Genomic DNA, 24,636 nt, shown 5'->3' with positions numbered 1-24,636 from the left:
TTGATATACTTAAGGCTCCTCATAAGCTTGCTGCAGTCTACGAGTGTCAACGTGCATGCTCAAAATGCGTGGGAAATGACTTGCTTGGTCGAGCCCCGATGAATATACCTTACTGAGGAGCAACATTTGTGTGTATAGAGGAAGGTTGACCTTGTCTTGGTTGTGAAATACACTTCAATGCAAGAACTCTCTCATTCCCAAATATACCTGGTAACCCGCAGTTGGGTCGCGGCGCCCCGAGCACACCTACAAGCTACAACAACGTCCATGGCCACGCTTCCGCCGGACCCCGGCAAGCACCAGACCATACCTCCGACACTGTCAAACACCATGCCAACTCCTATGGCCACCGTCATAGTCCACCGCAACGGCGTCCCCACGGCCATCCAGGTGCCGGCAACCGGCATCATACGCCAACCTCACCCATCCTCTTCCGAAAACGACTCCTCTGATACCACCGACAGTCCCGTGGACCCGCCCCTTACGGCACGCCAACTTCGATCGAAGCGTGCTGCCGACACGTTCCTCGCTCGCCACGACCGCACTAGGAACCCGCGGCCCGCTCCACGGACGCGCCACACCCACAAGAATCCTCGCCCCACCCGGCCCGACACGCCTGGCTCCGCCCCAGATGGCCTCTCTGAGGATGACAGACCTATCCGAGCTAGACAGCCACGCAAGCCAAACACCACCTACCACCCAGGCCAGGCTCAATCACTCCAGTCCCGTCCAACTCTACCATCCGCTCCAACTCTCACTCCCGTTCAGCCCTCCAGGTCGGCGAAAGGTTCCTCTACACAGAGCTCCCTACCGGACATATGGCGTCGATCCCCTCCTACCACCCTAGCGCCCCATCCCATCACCCTCCCCACCCCCACTTCATACATCACTACACCCATTTCAGCACCCATTACACACTGCCATGGGCCTCCACAGGCAACCATTCCTGCCATCCCAACCCTTGGGACCAGCCACTTACCCCAAACCTCCCATAAGGCTACTGCCTCGTCCTCCCAGCAAACCCGTTCCTCTACAATTCACACACCGCCATGTGAGTGCAACCCCTACTCTCACACGCAGCTCACTGCCCCATGGCCTGCTCCGTCCGATGTACAGCCCACGACCACTCCTGCACCAGCACCCGGCCCCGCGTGCCCCGCCCCAGCTACACCACCACCAACCATAACTTCCCCCCATGTCACGCTCTGGAACACCACATACCCTCCCCAAGCTGACTACCGCAGCCCCAGTCAAGACACATCACTCGGCTCCCTAGTCCCCATCCATCGGGACATCCCACTCCATAACGCCATCGCAGGTGCACTGGGCACACTACGCCTGACAGCCTTAAATATGCAGCATCCCGAGCCCATCCCGACACAGAGCACCACCCACCCAACCTTCGAGGATATTTCGGCCCCAACACCACCTGGCCCGGCACACACCCATCCCTTCCCCCACACTGGCTCTTCCTCACACCCAACCCGACCACCACCAGTCAAACGCCACCACTCCGACATCGAACCCGACCTGGATTTTTCCCACCCCTCCTTTCACCTCCCACCGACAAAGAGACACCACGATATGCGTTATCTACCAACCCAGCTCCTATGAACCTGGGCAGAATGAGTAGGAAGTAGCTGACACTACTATTGATGACGACGACCAGGAGGAGTATGACGCCAACACAGCCCTCCAGTTTCCGGGCATCCGGAACCTACACGACGAAGGACAGCCAATCCTGTATCGCACCATGCAACGGTACTGGGAGCGGGAGGCACACCTCTTCCAAGGCTTCACCGCGGACGACATTGCCGACATAGAGCGACACTTCGCCGATGCCAAAGTCCGTATCCAGTTCTCCATCTACCCGTCACTCCAGCCTCCGAATGACCAACTCAGCATCATCAACTACCGACGCGAGATCGAGGATGTCTGCCAGGAACGCTTCGGCCTCACCTTCCGGGGGGGTCTCCTCGAACACGGCCAGCAGCTCCTCGGGGATCCCCTCCAACGCACCATCCAGGCCTGGGCAGCACCACGACGTGGGTATCTTTTTCTCCGCGACATCTCCGTAGTTATGATCTACCAATATGCTGGTGTGCTCGACAACGGGCTCTCCTTCCACCAGCTTGAATACCGCAATCCATCCAAAACCTCCCCTGGCGACCTCATGTGCGCCCTCCGCGCCCTTGGGGCAACTGACGCCATCGTCCAAAGCCATACCCGGATGTCCGGAACACACGGCCCACGCGACCACTTGGCTGCCATCGGCTGTATCAAGTGGCCCTCGGAAGGCCACTACCGCTTCCGCCTCGTCTTCCCCAGCCAGAGCATGGCAGAAACTGTATACGCCAACTTCCGCCAACATATGGCCGGTCCCGACCGATTGGATCTGGTCCCCCCATCCATGAAGCTCACTCCCCTACGCGACCTCTGCTGGGACAACCCCACATCCACCTTCTTCCACCCACATGCCACCAGTGCCGCCACACTTGTGGATACCAAAGTCCGCATTGGCCGCCTCCCCCCACTCACTACTACTGACGACATCCTCGCTGCGCTTCGCGGCTCCCACCTCCCCACCCCAGACGTCGATATCACAGGGGACGATTATGTCACGCTCACTTTTGACACTCCAGCACCCATAGCCTTCCTCTGGTCCACCTCTGGCCCACATGGCGAGACCCGACTCTATATCCGTGACATTGCAGTACACCTCCACATCCTCACCGGCCGCCCCCGACGGTCTGCTGCACCGCTACAGTGCCGGGACTGTGGCCGACACGACCACCAGGGTCGACCATGTGACCGCTTCACCTATCTCGACCCACGGGATCGCGCCCGCAGCAACTCCCAACACACAACCACCACTCGCAGAGACCTAAGTAGCACTGACACACGTACGCGCAGTGCAAGTCGCCACCGCCATGCGGGACACCACTCACATTCCGCCCTCCAACATCCCGCCGCGGAAGGCCAACACCAACAACACCAGCCCCAAACCCAGGCCTGGCAACTCCCACTTCAGCGCCACCCGCAACAGGTCCACGGACACACCACGGACCTCAATCTCTACCTCCGGCGTGAGATCTCCACGTACGTGGACCAACGCATAGTATCGGCCACGACCCCACTCCGACAGGAGGTTGAGTCCCTCCGCGCTGATAAAGAGGCCCTGGTTGCACTTGTATCCGCCTCCAGTGCTGCTTTCTCCACTCTAGACGCGCGCCTCCTAGAGGAACGACGCCTACGCGAAGCCGCGGAACTCCTCCAAGCCGAGGACAACCGCTTAAGTGCGGAGGCACACATCCGCCTGAACACTGTGGTCACCCAACATGAGTCCCAACAGGCTGCCTTAACTGCACGTCTCCCATACCTCGAATCCAGTGTCCACACACTACTACAGGCTATGCAGTCCGTATCGTCTCAAATGTCAGCACTGGCAGGGCTCGGGCCCCTACCCGCCACCCTCACACCCAATGTGCCCATACCACTCGCCACGGACTCCACTGGGACCCCCCTCGGTGCTATGGAGGACGCACTACTGACCCGAGGACAAGAACCAGACGACACCATGGGCACTGAGCTTCAGGACCAGGGGGCGTCAAACTAACCCCGGGGTGTTGGGTCAGACCAACGACACCTCGGCAACGCCTCTGGTCTGGACCGTGGTGGCTCCTCAGCTTTCTGCTCTGGATCTCCTGCTACTCCCCCCTGGCCGCTGCCACCCACTCTCCATCACCGACATCACCCCTACCACCATATATCCCCACACCGCCCCCGCATTCAGCCACCTACACGATCCGTACTCTTCGGATGACTCCAACAACTCGGAACTCCTAGATGCCCGCATTGCGGAAGCACTACAAACTCCTCTCCCGCTAAGTACCCCCGACATCAACCCCCCGCGGCAACGCCGCCGACGACGCGCATGGAGGATCCATCGCCTCCCCCTCCCCCCACCTGACGCGGACACTGCTAGACACCAACTCGACAACATCCTCCGGCGTGAGTCACTCAAGGGCGAAGCGTACATTGGCGACCCAGGCCAACCGCCCCCACCGGGGCTCCTGCTAGATAGCCTGCGTATCGCAGCCACCAACATCAATAAAAACACGTATGGTAAACTGGGAGATGAATTGGCCACCTGGTTCCGCGCTAACGCACTGGACTTTCTCATCATCGCGGACTCGGACCTTCCCGCACACAAGGCCACTCACCTCTGGACTTCCACACCCAGTGGCTCCCCCACTCCACACCTCATGGCCGTTAGTAATCACCGCGTCAGCGTCTTATATGACATTCAACGTTGGCACTCACGCATCGATGCCCGGCGTACAACATACTCCCCGTCGGGGCGCAGTATTTCCATCTGTATCCGCCTTGGCAAAGGCTCCCTTTTAACCCTCATCGGCACATATTGTCAAGACTCCCCCGCATCTCACCGCGAGACGACCGAACAGGAATGGCAATGGCTCACCCAGGCCACCACAAAAATCCCTGGGCACCATCACTCTGTCATCATGGGGGGAGACTTCAACACCTACGGCACCAACCCCCTCGACCGATCTGCCCCACAACTCCGCACTGGCCCCAGTCTGGGCATCGGTACAGCTTTCCAGCGGTGGATCCAGAGTATCGGACTCCTCTCTACCTTTCGCTACAGGCACCCCAACCGACAACGTTACACCGTGTCTGCATGTGGGGGGGGTGCCGTAATCAGGGGTGGGAGGCGGCCCTCGAGGAGGAGTTGAGAGGTGTGCTCGCCGAACGTGGAGATGTCCCCTTTCGTGAGGTAGCGTGTGTTGACAACTCGAATGGGTTGGACACCCGAGAGTCGTGAGGGCGTGTGATCACCTGGGCAGAGGGCTAGGGCTAGAAAGGGAGTGCCGGCATGGTCACTGGAGTGGATGGTATGGAGCCATATGCCGCTGGCACTGAGTTTGTGGGCGGATTGTGCAGAGATGTAGATGTCATCCAAGGTGACGGCAGTGTTGTTGCGAGCGTCCAAAGCAGTCAGAAAACTCAGTTTTCAAAAGGAAAGCACAATAACTAAGATGCAACTATTCTAATCGGTCAAATATTGTTGTTGTGACATGTGATCGAAGGAATACGAAATTCTCTATCATGATGATATCTCACCCATTGCAATTCACTAACCTGCAATAATATGGCCCGTGTAGTCAGATAACACTACTTTCAATACGCAAATACAAAAACAATGACACAACTATTCCATTGGTTATATATTGGTGAATAATTAGACTGTCGTGGCACCACAATTCTGGCATGGCGTCATTCGAGAATTGTGTTGGAGGATGCAAGGTAGGTTCATGTCATGCATGTTCTTCTCGGTGTTCATGTCATGCATGTTCTGCTCGGTGTTCAAGTTCTGCTCGTTGTTCATGTCCATGCATGTTCTTCTCGGTGTTAGGATAAAATAGCAATGTGAGTGGGTCCAAAGTGACGAGGACTTACGAAACGCACTGCAGCACACATGGGGAGGCTGTTGTACACCGTGCCTACCCTGACAATAAGTTGCTCCCTACGGTTTCCTTAGCACTACTCAAGCAGTGCACTGTAGTTTTTACTGCGTATAAGCGTTTTACAGTATATGGTGCACGTCACCTATAAACTACCAACTTTTCACAAAATTTTCTGACTTATATTTCATATTCATTACTCAAAATTTCAGCAAATTGAATCGTAGAATCGACAGATCTCAATGTGGTGAAGAAATGCTACGTCTCAGATTCAAATTTGGTGATGAATTGGTCCTGAAATACATATTTGGCGCTTGGATATTTGGCCATAGGGGTGGCCGCTGAGATGTATCTTGATTTTTGTATGTGACTTTTATCGAAGAGTGGAGGTTTTACTATTTAACGTACATTTAATGTAGTTAAGCCCAAAAACAAAATTCGTTAAATACCGATATCATGCGTTTTATCACTGCAGTGGGAGGTTAAAGGACGACTTCGGTCCAAATAGTCAGGTGGAATTTGCGTAGTGAACTTCGTGTGAAACGATAAGTGAATTTTTTCCTTTGACCTAACCTTACCTGCGAAAAATCCTTTTCAGGTAGCGAGGTTTTCCATTTTATCATGGGATATTTGTGTCGTACTGCATAAAACTTGAATCTGCGTCCGTGGTATCCTTGGTCGGATAATCATGTCACAGCCTTGCAAGCCCAGGGAGGGGCATAAGGATTACCGTCTGGGGGGTGAAGCAGATCCTATTTTAGGAGGCGTATCAAACTACCACTAACAGCATGCTGATTGCAGCATGCTGTTAGTCGGGAATTGAAATCAAATGACAAAGGTCTATTCTGGCACTGATTTCGTTTGATTATGCAAGAACCAATTGAAAGCTAAGGCCGCGGCCAAGCCAGCCAACGGAAACGTGAATGTGATGGAAGCTACCCCGATGGAGCCGAATGGCACGGGTGAATCAGGGTGCGACTATGGAACGCAACAAAGTTTCGACCAAAGGAAAGGCCAACAAGAAGGCGCCACCCATGGCGAAGTCAGTAACGACGGCGTCGACAAACGGGAAGGCGAAGTTAAATGCAACGCCCAAGATAACCAGGACATTGTGGCAGTTACCGAACACTGCTGTAGACGGTGAGCAATCTCTGCCCGATGCGTGGAGCCAAGCCCGCCGCGAGTTGTTGCAACGCATTCAATTGGACTATCCAAGTGGTTCGGAGGAAAAAACCAAGGATGACCCCAACGTGGCCAGCCGACTTCTACTGTTCTACATTAGGCAGTATGGGATTGGCGGAGTTGCGATGTATGCAGACCGCATCGCAGCCTCATTGCACCTGGCAGTGGATCAAGAGCTGTATCAACCACCCAAGCGTCCGGCCCCCGATGCCAGCATAAACGTCGCCAAGCGTACGAAACGTGCGTTGAGCAGGAGGACGCATCGGAGCCAAAACAAACAAGCTGTGTTGGATGGGCAAAGGTTGTACCGAGAGAAACAGCGCGTCGTGAAAGAAAAGATTGCCGTCTCTGCTGCGAAGAAGAAGGAGTACCGGCAAACCAAGCGTGCGAAGAAATCTCAAATGCGTCAAGCTGATGAACAACCGCAGGTGGAAGACTTCCTGATGGAGTTTGTGCCCGCTCAGCATCCGATCATACCAGAAGGACCGGTGCTGAGCCGTGGAGAGATGGCTGCTTTGGACGTTGAGCTCAACACCCGCGTCGATTTCAGCCATTGAACGATTCGGAGGCACTACAAGATGAAATTGATTTCTTCGAGGGAGTGCTCGACGACATCAACCTTCATCTGACGCTAGAGCCGTATCCTTTTCAACCGCTGGAAGACCCTACGGCCATTCATGGTGAGGTTCAATTCATCGAGGAGGCCCTCCACGACATTGACCTTGGCGAAGATCCACCGTTCCTTCCTCATGATCCCGTCCAAAATGCGATTCAAGTACGGCCTCCATGCCGAAACCCTGTATATTACGTCGGACGGCAATCGTACGAAGTGTTTGAGGAAGGTGGTCACACATGGCTGCAAGTTCCTGGGAAAACGAAAACGTGACTGCACTGCCGAGCAAAGTTGACACCCCACGACTACAAGAACCTGCCCTGTTGTTTGAAGGGCAAGGTGAAGATGGATCCTTACGTTTTCCCCGACTCGCCGAAAATGCAAGCGTTCAAAGATCTCTTCAAGCAGCGCAACTTCATCGAGCACATCCGTCAGTACAACGCAGGTAGAAATCTGGGGGACACACACGTGTATCAAAAACACAAGGGAATTGACCTAGCGTTACAGCAGCGAACGACGACAGAGCATCCGCCCACAAAATTGCGCGCACCGCAGCGGAGGTCGTGTGTATAATTTTGTGCAGGCGGTGCCTTGGCGAGGAGCCCCAATCGTGCACTTCACCGAACGTTGAATCGATTCCTCTCCTCGGGAAAGCGGCAGGTAGACCGCAGGCCGTGCCGCTCCCGGACGAGGCCTGTGGAGGACCAAATTACCTTATATAGTAATTGTAACGTTACAGTTTCATATGATTCCCCATTTTCTACCTGTGATTCCCTAATTCTTGTGTGCAGAGTTTCTGTACTCTTGTATTCAAGGCCAACTGACCCACAACATTGGTCCGTTGCAGCCCAGTCTGAACAGAAGTGGCAACCTGCGACAACCAAGTTTTGCCCAAATCTACATGCACACCAGCGAGGAGCAACTTCAACACCGACGAAACATGTTTCCGGCGTTCAGTTCGCGGTACACTGCCACGATACAGCCAGTGATGGATCTCCATAACCCATTGGCGAGAACGTATGCCACTGCCAAAGAACGTTTGCGTCGAGCGGACGGGATATCGGGGGGCAATCTTCAAATTGTCCTGAAGGCTGTTGGTGGCGCGCAGACTCGAACACACAACTTGCCTACCGTGGCTCAGCTTGTAATCATGGAGGGAGACGGCAGCGAACCAACAGAAGGTCGTCATGTGGTTCTGCATAGTCTGAACTCGAACCGGTTCACAACCATTCGAGAAACGAATCCTCTTCACGACGCGTTGCAGTTCCCCTCCTGTTTCCAATGGGAGGTCCTGGATGGGAGTACACCATGACGAAACCGACGGAAATCATTGTCTCTCCGTGCGTTCTTCAACTACTGGCTTCAAGACGAGACGGCGACCACTTCTCCGACATGCTGCACCGATCCTCCATGCTATTGAAGGTTTACACTACGGTCGGCTTGGAAACCAACAGGCTGCGCTACATTTCTCAGAACTGGGACAAGTTGCGATTCGATTTGTACGCAAGCGTCAAGGAGGCCACCGAGAGACGCTCAGGGCTCCACAACGTCGGCATCAAGTCCATCGTGCCTTCAAGCTTTACTGGCGGTAAGCGTTACACGAAGAAATGCTACTTCAACGCCATGGCAATTGTGCGAAAGTACGGGAAGCCATGCCTCTTCGTCACCATGACGTGCAACCCCAATTGGCCGGAGATCATCAGTCAACTCAAGCCCCATCAAACGTCAGCTGAACGCGATGACATTGTCACATGCGTGTTTGAGTGCTAACGTATTTCGAGGACGACATCCACAAGAAACACGTCATTGGCAAGGTTGTCGCATCCGTGCGTGTTGAAGAGTTTCAAAAGCGTGGCTTGCTGCATATGCACATACTCCTATGTGCATATACTCCTCGTCATGGAAGACCACGACAAGTTCAGGACCGTCGACGACATCAACTCTGTGGTATCCGAGCGCATTCCAGACGAGATCAAGAACCCCCAGCTGCAAGAGCCAGTGAAGAACTTCATGGCATGTGCAATAGGACGACAATGGACAGCCGATTCCAAGTGCGAGGGCTTGCACCGACAAGACTGGCAAGTGCAAGAAAGGCTTTGCGCAGCCCCTGCAAGCTACCACAACCGAGGGGGTCGATGGATATGCCAAGTACCGTCGCGACACAGCCACAGACGAGTACTGTGTGCCACACAACCCGTACTTGGTGCACAAGTACAAGTGCCACATCAACGTCGAGGTTTGCACAAGCATCAATGCCGTCAAGTATCTGTACAAGTACGTGTAGAAGGACATCGATCGGATCACGTACGCAGTTTTCACCGACCGGCAACGCCAACCCATGCTTGACGTAGCACGGTAGTACGTTGAAGGACGCTACGTGACCTCCCTCGAAGCTATCACATGCATCCGCTGCTACGACCTGCAAAGGATGTCCCACGCTGTCGAAGTATTGCCCGTGCACGAGAAAGATCAACAGCATTGCACCTACGACGAAACCCACGACGCAGAATCGGTCGTTGCAAGGAACCAAAAGACCAAGTTGATCTCCTTCTTCCTCGCTTGCGCGCAAGGCCTAACAGGGATCGACGGCGTTCCTGCAAAGAACTGCCTATACTTAGACTTCCCGCAGTACTTCCGATTTGACCAAAAGACCAAGTTGTGGGTTGAACCACACCAAGATCATTGGTCGCATTGATACGGTCAGTCCGCGTCAAAAGGAGCGGTTCTACATTCGAACCCTGCTTTGCTATAAGTATGGACCAATTTCCTTCGAAGATCTGCGCACAGTTCACGGAACTCTGTATCCAACGTACGAAGAAGCTACACTGTCCATGGGACTATTAGAAAACAACAAAGAGTATGTGGTATGTATTCGACAAGCCACGTTGGAATGCATGGACGGACAGCTGCACGAACTGTTTGCCAACATCTTGGTACATTGCCTGCCAGCGAACACGCGAGCTCTGTTTGACCAATTCAAAGCTGATTTCATGGACAAGCGGCTTCAGGACCTGCGCCGCTGCAACGAAGCACTCCCAGAGCCGCTCAGTGAAGACATGATGCTTGGCAAGGCGATGTTCTACACACTCAAGAGCATCGGCAACTGCTTCCAACACCATCGGATGAGCCTTTTGGACTACTTGACGTTACCTCAACTCCACGAATTCGAAGTATTCCGAGACTTGGGTGAACGGCAACTACTGGACGATCCAATAAGTCGGCTTTATGTCATTGAAACGCCTTACACGCGTGCAGCCCTCGATGACGTGTTGGCCACTGCTGCGACCATGACTGGCGAGCACAGGTCCTTCGTGGCCACCGTCGTACATCGACCAAATCTATGGCGACATCAATAACCCGGCCAAGTCTGAGCAAGCGATTTTGGCACCCAAGACCGTCGGGGTCGATGAATACAACGCCAAGGTTTGCGCAAGATGAACAGTTCTGCCATGTCCACTTGCCTCTCAGCCGATTCACTCGAGCAAGAAGGCGAGGATGTTGACAACACGGCGATGGATTTTCCCTCCGAGCTCCTGAATTCCATAAACATATCCGGCTTGCCACCGCACAAGCTCGAGTTCAAGGTGGGATGCCCAGTCATGCTTTTGCGCAACATTTGCCCCTCCAGGACCTATGCAACGGGACAAGATTGCGGATCGTCAAAGTGTCAACCAAGTGCATCGAGGCAACTATCATGGGCCGAGCATTTGACAACAAGCGAGTCTTCGTACCGCGCATCACCTCGGTCGACGAGGGAAGCCAATCCAACCTCCCTTTCAAGTTGAAGCGACGCCAGTTTCCAGTGAAGTTGGCATTTACTATGACCATCAACAAGTCTCAGGGCTAAACGTTAAATCACGTGGGACTTATCTTGCCAAGCCCAGTGTTCTCTCGCGGACAACTGTATGTTGCACTGTCTCGAGCCAAAACCAAGGCTGGGATCTCTGTGTTAGTGCGGGACGGCAAGATCCCCGGATTCGTAGGAATCTACACCCAGAACGTCGTGTACCGCTCCATTTTGCCAACGACGAAAACTAAATACTCCATAACACGGAATTCATTCTTCCTGAATATCGTGCACACATCCATTCACATGACGGTCATGAGCACAACCTGCTTTTTGCAGCAAATAAACTATTCTGCATCATATGCACCATACCATATATCTCCTATCGTATCATCAACCATCATAGCAAATGTAGGAAACCCACGCTAGTTTCAATATACCCAACACTTGTACCCAAATATTGCATGTATCACTTTTTTACCGCAGCGTAGATGGGACAACCTACTGTTTCCAGAAAACACATTGTCCTTTACATGAAGGTCCCCAGACGGACATGTTGTTCGTAGTTTCATACCACACAACGCCACGGTAACGAAGAATCCACCGTCCAAAGTGTGTAGGCGGACGTGTTGTTCGTCACGTTGTTCAACACAAATGTACAGGTCCGAAACCCTTACTGTATTCAGCCAAGCAAATCATCCTGCACATCAAGTTTCTACAACATTGTTTTTCCTCATGTGATGCCACACAACACGGCGATAGCTCGAAAACACTGTTATTTAAATGACGAACTCCTACTGAAGTGTATACGGAAGTACTGTTCACCGCATCCAACACAGCGGTCGTGCCTGCAAGATGGGCCGACTGCACTCTGACCAACATATCACGAATCAATCTGCGGAGCTATTGGAGTGCCTGTGAGATAGCGCCGACTGTGTTCTGACCAACATGTCACGAGATAATTGGCGATGCGATTGGACATACCCGCAAGTTGGCACCAACATGCATTCTGAGATATACTCGTCGCGTCTCAAACAGCGGCGCTATTGGATGTTCCTGAGAGGTGGATTAGCTGATTTCAAGTCAACATGTCCAAACCACAGGGTTACTGATTTAGATGCGCGAATTAGTCTTAGCGTGGTTGCACCGTTTCTACCAGAGCCTTTCCTGTGTTCACTATACTCCACAGCATATGCACTGATTCCCAACTTCAAAATACCGAACCCCGTTCCACCGCATATACGAGAGTTTTGAAAACGCATATTACAAGCAGAAAATGGCTGAAAACTATGCCAGGTTCAACTACGACGACAAATAAGTAACAACTGCACATCTTGCTCCAATAGACAATTAACTCGGGCGGCAGAGCAACGGGCTCACCTACCGTATTCCCCACCTACCAGTACCCCTTGAAATGTCAGTAAAATCTGGTGCAAATGGGTACAGCTAGACAAGGAGAGCTCGGATCAACCAGCAGAGTGTGAGACAATGTGATTGGTTAGTTTGAATATAGTGAATACCTGTGATTCGTTCGTTTTGTTTTGCAAGCGCAAAGGGAAGAAGCCAACGTGGCATGCTTGCTCGCTGGCAACAAGGCGAAACACCTTGAGAACCTCTTCAAGATTTCCACTTTCGCCTTGTACCTCAAGGCAGCAAACAACCAGGTCGTTGACTGTAAGGCTATCCCCACAAAAGTCATGGCAGCTACATGAGCGGGTCCCTTCACCGCTCGACACACCCTCGATGTCGACACCCTTCAGCTCCATGAGTCGACGCGCACACAAGCACTCTTGAGGTGATTTTACTGGTGCTATAAACCAACCAATCAAATCTTAGACGGGTACAGCCTCGTGGGGATTCTATAAAACGTTCTACAATGAGCTTAGCTTTGAAATTGGGTACTACTAGACCAGGAGAAATGATGGGTACTGACTGGTAGGTGGGAAATACCGGTACGGTAGTCAACTAACGTTACCGTACCGTACACAATAACTACCCTGGGATTTTTCGTCCAGGGTAGCAAAACTTAAGCCGAATGAGTTCGTTATGGGTAGTTATTTCGACCGCCATAGTATCGAGGGTACCTTATTTAAGACCGAAATTTAATACTATATTTTGTATACCCATACAATTTTATAGTTATATTGAAAATTATATGTTCATACTTGTGGCACATCGTCGGTAACCCCGAAATGCATTAAACAAGCAACTCCTTTATTGTAAAGTTTCACTGTAGCCGAGCTGACGCACTCAACATAGTCGAATAAATAGTGTTCTCTTGCAATGACGACAGGTGTGCATCAAAGGCAGAAGTCGATCCACACATAGGATGCTGACCGCAGGTTTCGAACGCCCTCCCAATCCACTTATCCTAGACGACAGCAACACCGACTATCCCACCGAATCTTGTAAGTTGCGTAAGCGCCCACGCGTGGTGGTTCGCGAAGACTTCGTACTCCTTAACGCTGATCTGCGCGACGACTTTGTGCTTGAGGAAGACGAAGACTGGATGTAACTACAGTACAGTAGTTAATCATTCATATTCATTTTTCCTTTTGAGTTGATATAGTAAGCTTACAGGTTACTGTTAGTATATTTGTTTGCACAGCACCCAGGGGAGATATTAAGCCCGGGTAGTTATTGTGTACGGTACGGAAAACCCCAGCGAAAGAAATCACAGCTGGCTACAACCGGATAATGTATCCGGCATTTTGGAATGACTTGGCCATGTCTGATTGGTGCAACCAAGTCAAAAGAAATATCGCCAACAATTTCAATTTTGTATTGCCTTATAAATAAATTCGCGGCGTCATTTCTGCCCCACAACGAACACAGCCGCCATGTCGAACGACGCGTCGCCATCGCCAATCGCCGGCATGACGCTGTCGAGTGTGATGCGAGATATCAAGGACAAGTTCAAGAACGAGGACGAAGATGCCGCCACGTCTCCGTTCCAGAACCTGGACAAAGCCACGGTTCTCCATGAGACCAAGATCTTCTCGGACGCCCAGATGGTGATGAAGCAGCCCCGCAAGTGCTGCCAGTTGATCACAAAGTTGCTGCACATCCTCACGCAGGGCGAGCCGTTCACGTCCAACGAGATCACGGACGTGTTCTTCAAGGTGACGAAGCTCTTCCAGGGCAAAGACGCCAACCTCCGCCGCATGATGTACTTATTCATCAAGGAGGTCGCTGACGCCACCCCCTCGGACAGCGTGATCATTGTAACCCAAAGTCTCAGCAAGGACATGAACTCTGACACGGACTTGTACCGAGCCAACGCGATCCGCGTGCTTTGCCGCATCATCGACACGTCCACGCTGTCCGCGATCGAGCGCTACATCAAGCAGGCCATCGTGGACAAGAATCCGCTTGTGTCATCGTCTGCGCTCGTCAGTGGGATGCATCTCATGCGTCACTCCGCGGACGTCGTGCGCCGCTGGACCAACGAAGTGCAGGAAGCGCTCAACTCGCCCACGGACATGGTGCAGTACCACGCGCTGGCACTGTTGTACCAGATCCGGCAGCACGACAAGCTGGCCGTGTCCAAGCTCCTGTCGCAGCTGCACAAGACGCCGCTCAAGTCGAACCTCGCTTGTTGCCTGCTGATCCGATACTCGGCGTCGCTTCTCGCGGACGACGTCGCCGGCACAAACTCGCGTCCGCTGTACCAGTTCCTGGAAAAGATGCTGCGCCACAAGAGCGAGATGGTGCTGTACGAGGCCGCGCGCGCCATCTGCTCCCTCCCGCTCGACTCACGCGACCTCGCGCCCGCCATCACGGTATATGATTCTTTCGACCTTTGTTCTGCAAACCCTCTCACTTTATCACACTAATTGACGTCACACACTAATTGACCGGCGAACGATTTTGATTGGTCGACGTTTTTCTTTTTTCGAATTCTCACCATATGGTTGATGCAGGTGCTGCAAATCTTACTGAGTTCGGTGCGTCCAACCCTCCGCTTCGCCGCGGTGCGGACGCTGAGCCACGTGGCGCACGTCCAGCCCATGCTCGTGGCCAAAGTGAACGAGGACCTGGAGACCCTCATCGGCGACTCGAACCGGAGCATCGCCACGCTGGCCATCACGACGTTGCTCAAGACGGGTGCCGAGTCGAGCGTGGACCGACTCATGAAGCAGATCAACACTTTTATGAACGAGATCGCGGACGAGTTCAAGATCGTGGTCGTCGACGCGATCCGAAACTTGTGCGTCAAGTTTCCCCAGAAGCACCGGATGCTCTTGGCGGCGCTGTCATCGTTTCTGCGGGAAGAGGGCGGGTTCGAGTTCAAGAAGACCATCACGGATGCCATCTTGGAGATCGTAACGGTGCTGCCCGACGCCAAGGAGACGGGACTGCTCCACCTGTGCGAGTTTATCGAAGACTGCGAGTTTACGCTGCTCAGCGTCCAGATCCTGCACGTGCTGGGGGTGCTGGGTCCATCGACATCGACGCCGTCGCGGTACATTCGGTTCATCTACAACCGGATCATCCTCGAGAACGCGACCGTCCGCGCGTCCGCCGTGTCGGCGCTCACGGCGTTCGCACTCCAAGTGCCCGAACTCGCACCTAGCCTCCGCACGTTGCTGCAGCGGTGCCTCGTCGACGACGACGACGAAGTTCGCGACCGCGCCACGCTCTACCTCTGTCTCACAGAGCCCGCGCCCGAGTCTGCGATACCGTTTTCCGTCCACCAGCTCGCGACATCCCTCGAACAGTACGCATTGCGTCCGTCGGACGGACCCATTACGATCTACAGCCTTCCGCACGTCGAGCCAGACAAGACGGCGGCGATTCCATCTGCCAAGATGACGACATCAGCTCTTCCGCCAGTCGACCCCGCGCAGGAACTGTACAAGATCGCCGCGTTTGCCGCGCTAGGCCCGCTGTTCCGATCGGCGTCGCCCGTGGAACTCACGGAAGCTGAGACAGAGTACGTCGTGTCGGTCGTCAAGCATGTGTTTCAGCGTCACATTGTACTCGAGTACGTTGTGCGCAATACAGTGCCAGATCAGATGCTGCTGGATGTGACAGTGAACGTCGAACTGGACGACGATGTCACATGTTTTGCCGTGCACAGCACTGTGCCTCTCAAACAGCTCAAGTACGGCGACGTTGGGTCGACCTATGTTTGTTTGGAACGCGTAGCGGACGACGTTGTCACTGTATCGCAGGCCACGATTGCCAACGAACTCCAGTTCCGCGTTGTCGACGTTGTGCGGGGTCAACCGGATAGTGGATCCGGATACAGCGAAGAGTACCCCATGGAGGATGTGGAAGTGAGCGGCGCCGACTTTATGGCCAAGGTCCAAGTGCCCGACTTCCGGTCGGCGTGGGAACATATTGGAGACGAGCATGAAGTGCGCGAACAATACGCGCTCCGGTTCCAGTCCCTCGTCGAGGGCGTCGGCGCTGTGATCGAGTACCTTGGCATGCACGCGTGTGACCACACGGCCGTGCCGGCGCCCCACGCGACCGCACACATTCTGCTGCTGAGCGGAGTGTTTGTGGGCGGAGTGAAGGTCCTTGTCAAGTGCAAGCTGAGTGTGGACACGAGCAACCGCGACAACGGACACATGCTGCTGCTGCAGATGGCCGTGCGCTCGGAAGACGCCGTCGTGTCCCAAACCGTGTCGGACTGCATCCGTTAACTAGATGCGGTGCTAGAGTCACACTATATTGCATGAAAATCACACTATATTGCACCAAGAATACTGGATATTGTAACCGTGTTACACCATTTTGCGGTTAGTATTTCGAAAAATACTACTAGTACAGTATTTCGTGGAATCCCATTTAAACTCGTGGAAATTCATTTTATTCCGCGACCTTGGCATTTAATTTCGTGGGAATAGAATATAAGTATATGTCGAATTCTCTCATTATATTTCGTGGACTGCCAGTACAATATATTTCGTGATTTGCTCAGTTGGATTCGCAAACATCCAATATATTTCGCCAATATATTTCGCATAAATGTTAACGCAATGGATGCATGTACGTACTACTACTAGGTGGTATCAGGAACATACCTTGAATGACTTGGTCAGCAATATGCATTCAGAAATCCTCGCGCATTCTTAGTAGCTCCACCAGGAAGTGACCCAATTAATGCAATGCGTGACTCACTAAGCAACGAGTTCACGCGGAGTTTCATTGCTCACAAGATTAGATTCTCCATGGCGTCCCGATGTCAGCAAAGCGACTACTGGCATTGGATTGCAGACATCAGGATGTTTATGTAGGTGTCTCGTCGACGTGGCTGACATTAGATGTATGTATGTGCTTACTGGGGTTCAAGGTGATGGAGTTGCATCGCCATCGGGGAGGAGCAAATCACGAAATATACTGTACTGGCAGTCCACGAAATATAATGAGAGAATTCGACATATATATTCCCACGAAATTAAATGCCAAAGTCGCCAAGTATAATGAAGCTCCACGAATTCACATGTTAACAGTAAATGGGATTCCACGAAATAGACCGCAAAATGGTGTAACGTTAGTAAAATCATCTCAATTGAAGTTGATTGGCTAAAATCCACCTTCGAGTTTTCGGCAAAGTAGCCAATCAAATGTCTTGGCTCGGTTTGCGGATTCTATTCGTGTCCGTGACTTGCTTTTGGATCGTACACGAATCGGCGTGTAGTAGTAATGTATGTACACCGTTCATCGTAATTAGTGTGGACCACACTAAATAGGAATGTGTGATTTGGGGTATGGTCACAAGTATTAGTGTGGACCACACTAATAGTGAATCCACACTAAATAGGGGTGGTCTAAATAGTGTGGTCCACACCATTTAGGAATGCACATATTTAATGTGGATTCCCATAGGGGTGTTCGAGTGCGCAGATGAGGGCGGAGGCGATCAGTTCGTATGAGCTTCAGGCCATCATCATCAAGTACGAGAAGCACTATGAGGGCGAGGGGCAGTTCCACCATTGATGCCATTCAGTTCCACCATTGCTGCCATTTAGTTCCACTCCGAATAAGTGTGCTGTATTCAATGGGGTCTTACTACAGTAATTCGTTACATGCCAGCGGCCGCTACACCAGGTGGAGGACCAACTCGCCCTCGTAGTGATTCTTGTACTTGGCGATAATCGCCTGAAGCTCGGGTGTAAGCTGCTTCACGTGCCAGAAACCCGTTACGTCTAGAGATAGAGCACAACAGATCATAGCTTTTCGAGCGTAGGTCAGCCCGGCGTTGTCCCTCGTCGAGTTTACAGCACGAACGCAGTCGGTGGCCAACTGGAGGAAATATGTTTTCCCAGGATTCTTGAGCTTACCCGACCAGCCCCCGTCAGCACGGACGTTGTTAGACCACTCATTGCTCTGAATCAGCTCGAGCTTCTTGATATCCCAGCGACGGGTCCATTCGTCCTTGATCTTGGAGATAACAAACGAATCAGCGGGCTGAACTAAATCAGTCGCACACGGCGGGAAGAAATGGATGGCCGTGTTCGTTTCAGCCAGTGCACTGTCCAGCTCTTGATAGGCGTTATGCCCGCCACAATTGTCGACCCAAAAGTCTATTCTCTCTCGGCGTTGATCGAGTGGGTAGGCACGGCGCTCCATCATGTACAACGGGAACACCTGTTGCAATGGTCAACTGCGGTGCTCATGTCCGGCCGAATAGAGGCATCTTACCAGTTTATCATTCCAGGCTTTAGGACCTGTACAATAGGACGCCCCTGAGATGGTGTCAGGAACGCCTTGTATGGGGTAGCTCCTGTTCTTGTTCATAAAGATCATCATCGGGGCCACGATGCGAGCTTGGGGGCCACCAGTGATAGTCACCATCATCGTCATCGATTCTCCGCCTTACACAACATCGGCATATTTCACCTCCGTGTCTCCGCGCATTCCTAGTGTAGTGCCGTTGTCTACACACAATAATATAAGTATGTCAGACCCGCATAATTGATCCAGTTAGTCCACCGACCGCAATTTATGACGAAATGTGACTCGTCCATATTCCGCATTTTGTTCTAATCGTACTGCCCGCTCTCGAATCCGCGGTGAAGCACCCCGAAGTGGTAGGCAACAGATCGCTCGATGTGATCAAGCTTCTGCGGGCTGACCAACAGCTTCCCCGTCTGGCTGCGATACATGATGTTGTAGCGCTCCTAATATGAATCGGTCAGTATCGTCAGTGCACTTAACCGTCAACGGCCGATCCACATTATACATACCATGAACAACTGGATCCAGCGAGGGGTGATTTTTTCCATGATTGGCTTCTGGTCCATCTGATCAATGTAAGCGCTGTTGTACACCAAATCGCTCTGTCGTATGACATCTTTGGCAATAAGCCGCAGGAGGGAAGCGGAGAACTTGACACCCAGTGCCTTCAGGCGGCGGAACTCCAAGTAGAGGTCATCATGTGTCTGCAAAACCCATGGAGCGGTCTTGGGTCCACGCCCAGAGACTGCCTTGAGAACGGCGACCTTACGGGTCGAATTTCCGAGGCCAGAAACCGACTTCTGGTTGAAATCGTTGTAATCAGCTAACATTCTCACGTTCTTTCCACCACCGGGTCGCCTTCATGTGATTAGCCTGCAAGAATTAAATATATCATTACGGGGTCGTTGACAAAGGGTCAGATGAAAGGTGACTTACTTTGTACTCGCCGCGAAATTGAGCAGGAAACTTGGCAATGGTTCTCACATTGACACCCTTCTCACCATTTTCCAGGGCATCATTAATCATCCACCGCATCACCCGAACTCGATCCGAGATTGTGACAACCTGCTGAAGCTTGCGCTTTCTGGGATGACCACCGACGCAATCACCACCAGCTCCTTCGCCACCTTCACCCGCGACTGAACGGGCAGCAATGCGCGCGTTCTGCCGCGCGAACGCAGCTTCGATCGGCGACGCTGAGAACAGACTTGGCTGCATTACGTCTTTACAATGGAGGCAACTGCATTTGCAACTCTGTGGCGGAGTTCGATTGGTGGACCTGGTGCTCACACTTAATAGTGTGGACCACACTAATTACGAATCCACACTATTCGGGGATCCACACTAATCACGATGAACGGTGTACTTGGAATGATACAGATTTCCCCCCCAGTTCGAAACGGCTGATTATGAACAAATTTCACAGTAAATGCATTTTCAAGGTTATCAACTTTAACAGCACTACTCGTGGCCAACAATCCTGGGATTCTGCAGTCCGGCTTCTCGGCGTAGGATCCCAGTACGGGACCAGCAGTTCACGATTGTGGATTGCGAGACTTCGTGCCAGGCATCTTTGGCCCACGCCATGGCGTCAACAAGGGGGACTTCGTACAGCTTGTCCTGGCGGCCAGCCATGACCGCGTCGATTTGCTCCAGGGCGTTCTGAAGCTGGCGTTGCTTGACCTTCGCCTTGAAGGAAGCAATGATCCCAGCGTCCTGGGGTTGAAGGTACGCTGTCGTGTTAGGTGGCAGCATCTTCAAACTGACATTTGTTAGGACGGTGTCCTCCTTCACCTTATGCGGCGACGCATTGTCGACAAGAAGCAAAACCCGTCGGTTTGCCGCCTCCATCCTTGCGTTGAATGATCGCATGTACGTGTCGAAAATGGCTCCATTCATCCAGGCCTTCTTACTCGATGTGTAGTCGAAGCCAAGATCTTCAGCAATTTGGCCGTTGAAGGATCGGGGACGGACTGCACTGCCGATGAAGAGGGGCTCAACGAGGTCCGAGCCGTCGGCGTTCGTGGTGAGGGCGAGGGTAATCCTATTCTTCGACTTCTTGGTACCCGGGACACGGCTGCGTGTGATTGATCGGTGCGGCGACATGCACCAAAAGAAGGAAGTTTCGTCCATGTTGTACACGTCACTGACCTCGTAACCCGTAGTTGCCTCCAGCATTTGTTCGCGTCCTTGGTCAACGGCTTCTTGCGGCGTTGATCCTGCTTCGCCGTGTTGTCGCTTGCTGGTCAGACCGTGCTTGCGTTGGAACTTGTAAAGCCATCCTTTGGAGAATTTAAGCGGCCAGTTTGTTACCAATTTGTACTCGTCATAGTACGCTTTGGCTTGTTTGCGAATTAGCTCGCCAGTCACGCACACACCCAGTTCTTCACACCGTAGTACCCATGAGAGGACCTTGGCTTCGAGGTCGGGCATGGCTACACCTCGGTCCATTGAGCGCGACTTGAGATCGCTTCGTTGGCTCTTCGTGTCGTGCCTCTTTATGGCATTCCCAACGGTTGATTTGGTTGGAGGTGATTTCAACTTAAACGCATCCATCGCCCACACAGCCAATTCGGTGTACGTGGCGTTGGGTTTCTTCAAATGCTCAGCGTACAAGTTATGCTTGTCCGCCAAGGACATGCGCGCCTTCATTGTTCGGAATGAAACGCCCAAAAATTTGAATGTTTGAAACTACCCCCGTGAAATTTATATTATACGTTTATAAAAACAATTCATTTTGCCCCGTTTCAAACTGGGGGGGAAATCAGTACACGATTTACGAAACAAACACGAAACAAAATATACCAGATCACGAAACGTTTTTGTTTCGTAAATCACTTGTATCAAATTCCTGCTATCTTGAAATTTGTATGCGATTGCTCGTATCTTAGATATATTGTGATTTACGAAACAATCTCGAAACATGCATACTATTAGTAGTACTACGTAATTTACTGTGGATGGAGGCATGTCAGATTGGAAATGAACGTAGATGGGATGGTGTAGATCAATGTTGATTTGAATGGTTATGACGCCCTATTGAAACAATTGGTGACAATAGCCCTGCCTATGGTAGCCAATCAATTGTGATTCCTCCATAAGGAATATGGTATTTATAAATCCCTACCCCATATTAGGGGAATTATGACCCCTAGGGAACCCCTCCATGACGGCCGACGGATCTCTGAACACGCCCCCCGAATCGCGTGGTCGGGCTCGCCAACTTGACATTGGCGCCGTCCTCGCTGACCAAAGCAGTGCAGCGCCAGGCGGATCTTGTCCTGCGCAAGTCCGCGACGCGAGGAAATGTGCGGGAACTCCTGCCAGGACAGACGGCCGCCCTTGACACTGCGCGGACCTTCTAGACGCAGCAACATGACTGTATGCTGGACCCGATGTTGTGCATCCCGGCGGACTCCTCACACTCCGTACAATAACTAGTTACTGGAATGTTAACGTGATGCTCATGTTAGACGAACCGTTTTGCTCTCGCGTTCATTTAGTTAGAATAACGGCAGTCGCAAGGCAGTACAGTCGTTAGATGGAGAGATACTTTGCGGCATTGTTCACAAAGTCGGTGTTCAAGGTGAAGGACATCACCTCCACGTGCACTGGGACCTCTTATGACAACAACAATATTTGACCTGTTAGCACAACAACAATATTATTAAGTTATGGCGCCACTCGAGGTGCGCGGCATGCAGTGCCTCATTTACATGGCGGTCGACGTCTTGGCAGTACAAACATCATGATTATGAAGTTACACTGTACCTGTACAGTAGCGAAGTGCATTTAACACAATACTCGATTGGAGCTAAGTCACGTGTGTCCCTGGGGTCACCAACATCGAAGTTGATGCAGTTGGATTAGGTGATTATCTCGAGTCGTGCCAACCAAGGCCTATGAAATTATCTAAAAAAGAATAGTATTCAATAATTTAAATAAAATAAATAATTCTTTGAAATTCTGTCATTGAATAAATAATCCGAAATGCTTCCATATATAAATAAATTCTTCTGGTTTTTGTCTCAGCAAAGTAAATGATTCGTATCGACCAAATAATTCGTAAACAATTTGCTTGGATTTCATTTGGAGAAATTCCACCAATGAGAAGGACCACAAGCACCTGATTGGCATAAGCAACAAAACGAAAAACGACTGGCGAAGCATGCAAAGAGTTCTCAACCACTTAAATTAACAGGGCATCTCGCCGACCACTCATATTTGCTTTTGATGTCTGCCCCTTCGAACGCCCTCCGTGGTAAGGCTCTTGCTGAGCTTTACTTCACCCGTATGTCCCCCGACAGCCGTATCTGGGTGTGTCGCTGTGGTGTCCGCCGGACGCAAAATGCATCGGGATACACGAACTTGTGCTCCCACATCAACACCGACCATCCTGAGCACGCTACCCTTGCTAGTACCCCTGGTGCGAACCCTTCGCATCTCTTCGAGTCTATGGTCCCTAGCACTGTGCGCAACGTATTTGGATGGTTGGCTTGGATCACTATGTCCCTGCTACCGTTCGCGTTCTGTGAAAACGTGTACGCCAAACGTTATACTACCTTAGGGTCCATGACCACCAACACTCTGCGGAAGTACATGCATTTGGTGTGCCAAGTTGTGGAAATGAAGCTCCGACGCACCCTACCATCTAAATTTGCACTTGTGTTTGACGGCTGGACGACTGGGTCAACTCATTACGTTGCTGTTTTCGCTACGTTCCCATCCGACAATGTGATTGGCTACCAACGAGTACTACTGTCGTTTGCACCAATGAATGACGAGGAGTCTCTCAGTGCCGACGCGCATCTCAACTACATCGAGTTTGTGTTGGACTACTATGGAAAGTCTATGGATAACGTTGTGGCGTTTGTGGGGGACAATTGCTCGACGAATGTGGCATTTGCTCGCAGGACTGGACGCCCATTGGTGGGTTGTGCTAGCCACCGTTTCAACCTGTTCATGCGACAATTTTTGGAATCCCATGACGTTTTGATCCAAAAAATCAACACCGTTATGCGGAAGTTGAAAAACATTATTCCTGCTTCCAAGCTCCGTCGGCACACACTGCTCGTGGCACGCACGATGAACGCAACTCGTTGGAGTTCGGTTTATACCATGATTCTACGATATGTGGACATCCGTACCTTTATCGCACTTATTGACGATGATGCGGATCTCGACGAGCTATGCCTGTCCACTCGTGAAGACCGTGAGGTCGACTTGCTGCTTGGCCAACTGGAGAACTTTGACACTGTGACATTGGCCTTGCAACGTGATACGATGTCTTTGTATGATGTACGCATCCTATCTGAGACGGTGATGGAGGATTACCCTCAGGCGGCGCACTATCTGTCTCGATCCGCTAACATTGTCCAGCAGCCCAACTTTGAAAATGGGGTGTGCAAAATTTGCACTGCCAACACCGAACTGCTTCAGTCAATCTGCCACGCCAGTGATAGTATGAGAGGAGCGTGCCTGTGATTGCTGCTGGGTGTACCGGATTGTTGGCAGGCTGTACATAGTCTTCCACCGTAGCAACGTCGTACTCGGAGTAAGTCTCATGCTCAGCTTGGTCTGGCACTTGCATAATTTCACCTCATGATACTCTAGTACTACTAGTAGTAGGTGTGTTTCGTAGATTGACTTGTTAATGGAATTCGCAAGGTGAGCCACCTTGCTCCTTTTTAGTATCCAATCAGAATCCATCACACCTTGTTTCTTACACACGATTGGCTATAACACTGACAGAAGACGTTACAGTGATGCTGCTCCAGAGAATTGTGCACTGATGAGTGCACTCCGACTATGTCCAATGTGGTTCTCCCCTTAGTGGTTCTCCCCTTACAGCTAACATTATGTTGTGCGCTCGGTTG

The 24,636-nt window shown here is 51.8% G+C and overlaps 4 protein-coding genes across 4 annotated transcripts; 3 read left to right on the top strand and 1 right to left on the bottom strand.

The window, feature by feature from the left end:
• Positions 1-267: 267 nt before the first annotated feature.
• Positions 268-4,722, top strand: H257_13454 (hypothetical protein; the record flags this gene model as incomplete). Its single annotated transcript, XM_009840965.1, has 4 exons — positions 268-1,497; positions 1,634-3,484; positions 3,558-4,611; positions 4,670-4,722. 4 exons carry the CDS (start codon positions 268-270, stop codon positions 4,720-4,722), a joined length of 4,188 nt encoding a protein of 1,395 aa, XP_009839267.1.
• Positions 4,723-4,897: 175 nt separating this feature from the next.
• Positions 4,898-7,225, top strand: H257_13453 (hypothetical protein; the record flags this gene model as incomplete). Its single annotated transcript, XM_009840964.1, has 3 exons — positions 4,898-4,969; positions 6,361-6,532; positions 6,624-7,225. 3 exons carry the CDS (start codon positions 4,898-4,900, stop codon positions 7,223-7,225), a joined length of 846 nt encoding a protein of 281 aa, XP_009839266.1.
• A 6,604-nt stretch (positions 7,226-13,829) lies between these two features.
• On the top strand, positions 13,830-16,898 carry H257_13452 (hypothetical protein). The gene is made up of 2 exons (XM_009840963.1): positions 13,830-14,850; positions 14,992-16,898. The coding sequence occupies exons 1-2, from the start codon at positions 13,909-13,911 to the stop codon at positions 16,720-16,722; spliced, it is 2,673 nt and encodes an 890-aa protein (XP_009839265.1). The 5' UTR covers positions 13,830-13,908; the 3' UTR covers positions 16,723-16,898.
• Positions 16,899-19,065: 2,167 nt separating this feature from the next.
• Positions 19,066-19,978, bottom strand: H257_13451 (hypothetical protein; the record flags this gene model as incomplete). The annotated part of the gene is made up of 3 exons (XM_009840962.1): positions 19,066-19,203; positions 19,270-19,560; positions 19,697-19,978. The coding sequence occupies 3 exons, from the start codon at positions 19,976-19,978 to the stop codon at positions 19,066-19,068; spliced, it is 711 nt and encodes a 236-aa protein (XP_009839264.1).
• Positions 19,979-24,636: the final 4,658 nt, after the last annotated feature.

This window comes from Aphanomyces astaci (assembly GCF_000520075.1).
Source record: "Aphanomyces astaci strain APO3 unplaced genomic scaffold supercont1.48, whole genome shotgun sequence".
NCBI lineage: Eukaryota > Oomycota > Saprolegniomycetes > Saprolegniales > Verrucalvaceae > Aphanomyces > Aphanomyces astaci.
This window is presented reverse-complemented; position numbering and strand designations above follow the sequence as displayed.

Coding starts and splice junctions, on each gene's coding strand:
- H257_13452 (XM_009840963.1), top strand. CDS start 13,909: ATGTCGAACGACGCGTCGCCATCGCCAATCGCCGGCATGACGCTGTCG. Junction 14,851..14,991: donor ACCTCGCGCCCGCCATCACG/GTATATGATTCT, acceptor TGGTTGATGCAG/GTGCTGCAAATCTTACTGAG.